Source organism: Ornithodoros turicata, chromosome 1, assembly GCF_037126465.1.
Source record: "Ornithodoros turicata isolate Travis chromosome 1, ASM3712646v1, whole genome shotgun sequence".
In the NCBI taxonomy this organism is placed as follows: domain Eukaryota; kingdom Metazoa; phylum Arthropoda; class Arachnida; order Ixodida; family Argasidae; genus Ornithodoros; species Ornithodoros turicata.
In genome coordinates, this window is record NC_088201.1 from 128573411 (window position 1) to 128582067 (window position 8657).

The 8657-nt window shown below is 42.9% G+C and overlaps 1 protein-coding gene across 1 annotated transcript in view; it reads left to right on the forward strand.

Moving 5' to 3' along the window:
- Positions 1–6433, forward strand: part of LOC135379006 (uncharacterized) — a 28658-nt gene extending 22225 nt beyond the window's left edge. The window contains exon 5 of the mRNA XM_064612235.1: positions 6240–6433. Coding sequence (XP_064468305.1) covers positions 6240–6433 — 194 coding nt within the window. The remainder of the gene's footprint in view (positions 1–6239) is intronic.
- The last annotated feature ends 2224 nt before the right edge of the window (positions 6434–8657 follow it).

Consider the following 8657-nt stretch of genomic DNA (forward strand, 5'->3'; position numbering starts at 1 on the left):
TGCACTTCACATTTGATATTTCTGTGTGGTTCATCTATATTGAACTTTCTGTTGCAAGATATTACAAAAATTTATGTAATTAAATTTGTTTCTCGTTTTTGATTGAGTGTTGTTGCTACTATTTAATAATTTGGACTTTCTCTACATGTTCAATAACAATATCGCATCTGTACAAACTTACTCGACTTGTCAACCACTTTGACGAAAGATTTCCGTTTCAAGGAAAGGATACGAAAAAATAGTGATCCCCACGAATAATAGCGGCATCTATTCGCGCTGCACAATAAAATATATCGCCTTTGAACTATCTTAACTCACATCTAGAACGCACTGTTTGCTGGACGAATGAATATAGCCCCCAACCCTTTGAATGATAAAGCATGGGAGCTGCTTCGTTTTGGTGATATAGATAGAGACATAAAGTCTCCCGGTTTTGAGGAAAAGAGTGATAACCGAGATGAAAACAGTGCATATTTTCTATGTCTTGGATATCTCCATTAAAGGTTTGTAGTGTTTGTTAGAATGAAAATTTTATATTGTTCGATTTTTTGATGGTTGAATGATAGATTATTTTCCTTTGTTGTTGTTTACGTGTCGCCGCTTCGAGGGTTCCCCTGTTCTTCAGCGTTAAGTCTGTGCTATAGTGTTAAATTTGTAATATTTCTTCTTTTGATAGATTGATTAGCTATTATTTCTCTATGTGTTGGATGGTGCGCAGGTTTGGCTCTCTATTAATTGTAGCTGTTGACTGTGTTGTTTCTCGTTATTTCCTTACGTCTACGCTGTTCACTTATTAAGAAATTGATTAACTAAAAGTTGTGTAATGTTGGAATAATCAACTTATCTTCCCTATTGCACTCGAAATGTTCATAATCGTCACAAAACAGGCGTACGCCTCCAGTCTTCAACAAATCATGGCAGATATTATTAGAGCTGGTTGTTGGCTAGGAGTGTGCTATGCAGTGAAGTTCATTTTTTAATATATCTATCTTCTGTGTTGGATTCATAAAATAAAGTAAGGTTTGTAGTGTCTTTTAGAACAAAAATTTTATTAAAACGAAAAATGTTCGACTAGATTAAGTAAAGACAATGACTTTATGATAGTTAAATGATAAATTATTCTCCTCTGTTGTTTGGTTTGTTTGGTAATGCTATTGCAATGATGGTTCTCACGTATAGGAATATTGGACTTTTTATAATACAACTTGTAATTTTGATTGTAATCATACTGATTAAGAATACCTTCATTGTAGTGGTATAGATTTTATTTCCTCTTGTGTCTGTGTCGTTCTTGTTGTTCGTGTCCCATGATCTTCCAGGGTCTCTGCTGTTCTAAATTAATTACATACATCTATCAATACTTGTAATTAAAGCTGCACTACGGTGGTCACGTATAGGAATATTAGACTTTTTATAATAAAATTTGTAATTTTGATTGTAATCGTATTGATTAAGAATATCTTCTTTGATTAAATGTAATGTTATAAATTTTATTTCCTCTTGTGTTTGTGTCGTTCTTGTCGTTCGTGTCCCATGGTCTTCCAGGGTCTCTGCTGTTCGCAATTAATTACATACATCTATCAAAACTTGTAATTAAAGCTGCACTACAGTGGTCACGTATAGGAATATTAGACTTTTTATAATAAAATTTGTAATTTTGATAGTAATCGTATTGATTAAGAATATCTTCTTTGATTAAATGTAATGTTATAAATTTTATTTCCTCTTGTGTTTGTGTCGTTCTCGTCGTTCGTATCCCATGGTCTTCCAGGGTCTCTGCTGTTCGCAATTAATTACATACATCTATCAAAACTTGTAATTAAAGCTGCACTATGGTGGTCACATATAGGAATATTAGACTTTTTATAATAAAATTTGTAATTTTGATTGTAATCGTATTGATTAAGAATATCTTCTTTGATTAAATGTAATGTTATAAATTGTATTTCCTCTTGTGTTTGTGCCGTTCTTGTCGTTCGTGTCCCATGGTCTTCCAGGGTCTCGGCTGTTCACAATTAATTACATTACATTAATTACATTAATTAAGTACCTGTTGGCACTTTTAGTTATAAGCCCACAATCGCAATGACGTTGGTCACGTCTCATACTTTTTGTAATACAACTTGTAATTTTGATTGTAGTCATATTGGTTAAGAATATCTTCTTTGATTAAATGTAGTGTTATAGATTTTATTACCTCTTGTGTTCGTGTCATTCTTGTCGTTCATGTCCCTGGTCTTCCATGGATTCAAGTATGGTTAGTGATATTAAAATGTACCTTTTTCAGATTAACCAATGTGTCCCCAGTATTGTATGTATTAATGAAAGTACAGTATGATAAGAAGATTCTCTTTCAGATTATTGTTGCTGTAATTGGAGTATCATTGTTGAGATTAAAATGTATCTTTTTTAAAATTATCGAGTTTGGTACAACTGGTAAGCAATGTGATGAATGTTGATATTATGTTTTCTTTCAGAATCTAAGGACTAAGGACGAATTCTTCATATGTACTGTCTTGTGTTTTATTTCTTGTGTTTCAGGTTGTGAAGGTTTTTCGGCTGGGTTTTTCTCCTTCACCTGATTCGCATCACAATTGGCACAACGATTGGCATTACAATTCGCAGCACTATTGGCATTAATAAATATTTTTCAACTTACTTTTGTGTATGGCTATTTTTTGCATGTCTATATTTGCATGTAAATCGCATACTGCACACCTGTTGTAGCGAAAAAAAATTGCGATTGAAGTCGGCCCAGGCTGAAGAATGACGGAAGAAGTTGGCCCAGCCTGAAAAATGTGCGAGGGTAAGCGCGCACGCATCCCTCCCCCACCGATAAGCACACAGACAACCCTCCACCCCAGCGCCGTCCGCCGGGCGCGGGAAAAAATACACGAGCGAAGTCGGCCCCCGGCTGAAAAATGTGTGAGGGTAAGCGCACGCGCAGCCTTCCCTCCCGCCGGTAAGCGCGCGGACAACCCTCCACACACGCGCCGCCCGCCGATAAGCGCCTCCACCCTTGCGCCGCCCGCCACGCGCGGCAAAAAATTTGCGAGCGAAGTCGGCCCAGACGCTGTGAAGGTTCGAAACAGGCACCTAGGTCCCTACTGGACCCCACCTATTACTACTAGTGTGTATCACAGGAGATGACACTCATAATAAGCGCCAGCACTATTTATACTTTGTTTTTGAAGATGCACATTGACGTTCGGTCATCCGCACGCTCTCGGTCCATTGGATTGGTACCTGGATTTTGTCCAGTGGCATATGTCGATGTCACTCGCTTTGACCACACTTTGACGGTGTTTTTTACGTTTACCATGCAAGGGTTCGCAATAGCGCCTTCTAAAAACAACTGCAGCATTTCGTGCTCCCGGCCAGCGTTACGCCGCTTTTCTTTACTAACCGTGCATCTACAACGATTCTGCTGAATTTTTACAGCAGTCAGACTTCGAATTCGTGCAACATCACCTACCGCAACCACTCTATGATTGTTTTTTCAACACGTTAGACCGATGTTAAACTAGCCCCTTCCCTAGTTTAAAATACGTCCCATTCAAATGCATGGGCCTTAAACCATCGGTTTAAGTAGCTTGGGTGGATGATCGAAATAAAATATTAGAAGCAAATATTCGTCCTATTGCGATAAAATCCGTCTTCTGTGCGTTTCTAGTAACTATATCAATCAAAACTTACCCAAGATTTGATGAAAAATTATTCGTGAACTGGGGATTAGGCCTACCAGTCACCACCGCTTCTGGTAGACTCTGCGAAATGCGCATGCGCCGTGCAGGAAGCTCGCTATGTGCGGTGCCATAGGCTTCACAGCAGCAAATGTTAGAGCATGTGGTGGTGATCCAGGATTGGCGAACGAAATTGTCACGTGATCGATTTAAACACGACGTCACTAAACCAATGGTTTAAGGAAGTTTGTGAATACGGGTATTCAAGTTCATCTCTGCGGTACATACGTACACAGGACAATAACTTGATAAGTAAACGCTATCGTCGCATGCTCAGGAAACTTCTCTTTTCTTGTTTTTTTTTTCTTCTGCTTCACGTTTTCGCTCAAAACTACACGCTCCTTCAGCACAGCCTGACCAGAGCAGGTAAGCCTCCACACAGGGGATTACCTTTCAGCGCCGTGCAGAGAAACAGTGTGGCGAAGACACGAAATACAGGCTGGCAGGCTGGTTCTCTCGAGATTCTCATGTAGTCCGTATGTGTTCCTACGTGTTTAGAGGACGTGTGACCAGCCGCATGGCCGAGTGGACTAAGGCGTGCGCTCGTTGGCGGTAACCAAGGTCGTGCTGAAGACTGGGAGGTGGTGTGTTCGAATCCTGCCGCCGGATGTGCTGTCTGAGGTTTTCGCTGGGTTTTCCGAAGACTTTCCAGACGAATGTCGGCACAGTTCCCCCTGGAGTCTGCCCAGGACGCATACTAACCCCCACTCCTTCCTGCTGTCCTCTCTCCGTCTGTCCACATCTGTACGTCGCTGATAGCCACAGTAGCTTCGCGGCGCTAACACGCAATCAAAAAAAAGAAAAGAAAAGAGGGGGCGTGTGTCAAGCGTGGACGAGTTAGTAAGTCCGGCAAAGGTCAGAAACATGGATAGCTTGATTGTATTTCGCCACAAAAAAGCCCACGAAAATTCACAAACACTGCAGTAACTGTTACTTTGTATTCAACGGTGAACTGAGCTCCAGAGAAAACTATATCGAAAGAGTATACAAGATGAGTACGAATGAGAAAATATGTACAACTAGAATTATTTCGCACAATATCTTGCAGCTGGCGTCCATCATGACCCAAAGTCAACGCCGAGGCGAACGTTGAAGTAATATCGCAGCCAAGTACAAAAAGTTGAATGGGTGTTTACACAATCGTAGCGCGATGTCAGCAGTGTGTGAATCAATGTTTAAAGGGGCAATAAACACGTATACGAGGTGCACTTTTTCTAAATGCATTGTGATACGTTGCCGACGGTGAACGTTTTCCAAAAATTGTTCTCGCAAAAGAGTAAATAACGGCTCCAAATCGACTGGATATTCATTGCACTCGTTCGCGCTCATGCCCCGCTCTGCGATGCTCTCATCACAATGGCCACACGTCATTTTGACGTCGCGCACCATCAACCATTCAAAGTGCGGGACTATTATCCATTAATTTTGTCTTAATATCGAGAAGTGAGGTCAATTCTAAACATATTCTGGCTTGTGAACCCCGATATAGCCAGTTCAAACCGCACCAAAAGCCCGCAATGTTCCATTTCATGTACGCGCTGTGTTTTCAGCGCTGTGTTTTCAACGCTGTGTTGATCCGCGACATCACCGCGATGTTCTTGCATCCGGTTCCCTCGCGACCTGCAGCTTGTCTCAGTGGGGCCCGTCATTGGCTAGAAGAGCCAAATCTCCCCACCGTCAAGCGCCTGAGTGCGACGTTGCTATACGTTGGAACGTGATGACGTGACCCGGTCCTAAGGACGAAGGAGAGAGACACACGGATTATGCTCTGTGAATGGTATTGTTTCGTCGTAATGACACTCGGTCGAAGCATAAGAATTTCATATTTGGATATCGTGAGCCACGTTCTTTCATGAAGCATAATACTTGGAGAATAATCGTCGGCCTGTCTAGCGCCCCTTTAATAGCTCTTATAATGCAATTATTGAAATTGTTCATCATCATACGATGACTGTCAGTCCAGTCGTAAGTGACGCTGTACAATGACACTCGCGTCCAGATTTCGAACGATAGATCCCACACAAATTGAGATAGGCCCGTGTTCAAATTTTAAGACACGGTAGAGGAATAATTTTTTTTATCGTTTGTCGTCAAGATCCCGTTTGTCGACCGCTTGACCACCAACAATTCGTGCATTTTCATAACACGTCGTGCCGTTCACAATAAGCGTAGCACGTCAATGGCGATCGACGGGGCTAGAGACAGGTGTTTTTCCAATCTCCGTGCCAAGGTTCATCAACCTACAGCAAGAAGCGAGCGAGAAATGGCAGTTCAGCGTACTGGGCGGTACAGTGAATTTTCGTTGAGAACGCCTGGAACACGTTCTGCAGGGACACGTGGCGCGCGTTATCTGCGACCGATCATGATATGGCTCGCTTGCCTTTTGCCTCTATGTGTATAGATGTCTGCCCTGGTCTGCCCTTAACAGCTGCTGATGTAAAATTCATTGCCAAGCACACGAAGTGCATGTTTATTGTTCAAACTCACTCTGTGTAGTCACCTTCGCAGAGTATTTGGGTTACATGCCAAGCATTGCCAAAACATGTGTCTTCGTGAGCCAGCCTACCAGAGAACGTGAGCACCGTCCCCCGTCGGCAAAGGGTTCCAGGAGTCAGGGGCGTCACATCCCGGCAAAGTTCGTTCTTCTTAGGGTCAGTTCTCATTTGGTGACGCCCGACGCCACGTCGTGAGCAGGCCGCAGAAATAGACGCGCATTTCCGGTATTGGGAGAGGAGAGAGTCCCTCCAAAAAAATCCACATGCCGAACTTCTTTCACGGTGTCGACGAGAGCTGCCGAGAACGATATACTGGCGACCAATAAGGTGACACTGAAAGGCCTCGCCTTCTGATTTTTTGTCTGCTTTGGACGACTGAATGCCACTGTGGTGGGAACATAAAAATGGTACGCTCTGACGGGGCGGCTGAAATGCGCCTCTACTTCCGCAGCCCGCTGACGAAGTCGCGTCTCGCGTCGCCCAGTGAGAGCTGACCCTTACTTCTCCTCTGTTCACCGGCGCCAGGAGGAAGACATATTGAACCAGTCAAAGGAACGTTGCGTACAGGTGCAATTTCGCAAACTGCTAGCCACATTTGCTTCGCGGCTTCTGTTCGCTAGGGCTTTTGTCATCGCCCTCTCCTATCGAGGCTTGTTCTTGGTCGAGGCACGAAGGTGGTGTGGTGTGGGCTGGCCATATTGTTGTCGAACGTGGTGATGGCGTCCCCACATAGCATCCGCGTCGTGTCTGTGTTTCTTCGTGTCTGTGTTTTTTCCCCAATCTCAGGGTTTCAGTAATCTATTACTGTTGTGTGTTGCTGCTCAAAATAACATTTTTTGCGTTATATATGTTGTATGCCTACTTTTTTTTATTTTTTGCATGCGGTACGTATGCCTTCTCGACTCCCTATACAACTGTTATGCGCAATGTACATGGACGTCTAGTGTGTGTACCGGTTATGTGTTTCATCTGTGAGCACAGGCTTTCTAGTAATGTGTGTGTACATATACAAGTTAGTGGCATAGCGGAATGCTGCCGCGGCTATTCTGGCTGATTCAATATGACGCTCCCCTCGCCCTTACGTCCCAGTTTCGGAGTTTCCTTGTAGCATACTCCTTAAGACTTCTATGGTTGCAACACAAATTACCCTGTGATTACAAGACTTAAGGGGAAAACAATTTGACAAAGCGTCGCGTGTGTGATACGCGTGTCAGAAAACTCGCGATAGCTAATTCCTGCGTATCGCGCCGCCATGTTGTCAAGCGCCTATCTGTTGGGAAGAAACGTTCAACCTCATAGGAGCTCGAATGTGTGTAATTATTTTTCTCTTCATTTTCAATGAACTTTAAAGAGATTCCGATTTTGCATGCCCTTAGTGACGCTAAATGCTTAAGATTTGAGTCCGTCTTTACTAGTGGAACATCATACCTTTGTTGAAGGTTGTTGACATGTACTCTTCTGTCGCAGAACCATATCATACTTTCGATCTTGATAAGCGTCTTCGCTGTGCTCGGTTTGATCATCTTTATCCGATGCTGTGCCGTCTTCACGCCCAGCAGCAACCCTGTGCTTCGACCTGCGAAGCCGTTCACGGAAGGCATAATGAGTCCGGTCGAAACCCTCATTCACGGGTAATACATCGACTTTGTCAATTTTGCATAAATAGCGTACGTCTTGCTGCAACGTTAGAAGGGTTCTGACACCGTCTAGAGTTATACCGGAGGAACGTAAAATTTAATTATTTGCATAGGCGTGAACCTGCATTCCTAGTTTTATAGCCGTGGGGGTAATGGACGCAAAAGAAACTGGCACTGCGAATACCGAAACTGATGCGGCTCTGACGTCACGGCAGATGTCTCCGCTAGTGAGAAAGTGGATGGAAAGTCACGTGCTTTCGACTACCAATGGGAATGGCCGGAGCTCTGATGGCTGGCTTGACGAGTGTGTCTGTTCAAGAGCACGTATCTCTCAATGTACAACACATGGAAAAATAGATTTTTTCCTCCATATTCTAGTGTGTAATACAATACGTGCATGATGTAATGAACCAATCTATCAAACTGTCATAACCCCTTTACTTGACCCATTATGATCATAATGGGTTAAGGTAATGAGGTTATGAAAGTTTGATAGATGGAAAAACTACAGCAGGGATCTTCGTGGCATTGAATTCCCTTAGTTAGAATACGATGAGCATGCCATGTTCGAAATTTTAGTAAAAAGTATTCACCTGTTCATGAGTTATAGAGGTGTACTTTATCAAGTACAATGGGCGCTTGTGGTGTGTTTTCTTTATATTTACTCCGTGAGGTGTTCAGTGCGGTTTGCTTGAAAATTTTGAAACATACATGCTCAATGCATTTGTTTCTTCATGCTTGGTTCACACTGTTGCATTCTAATGCGTTACGGATGCGGAGCG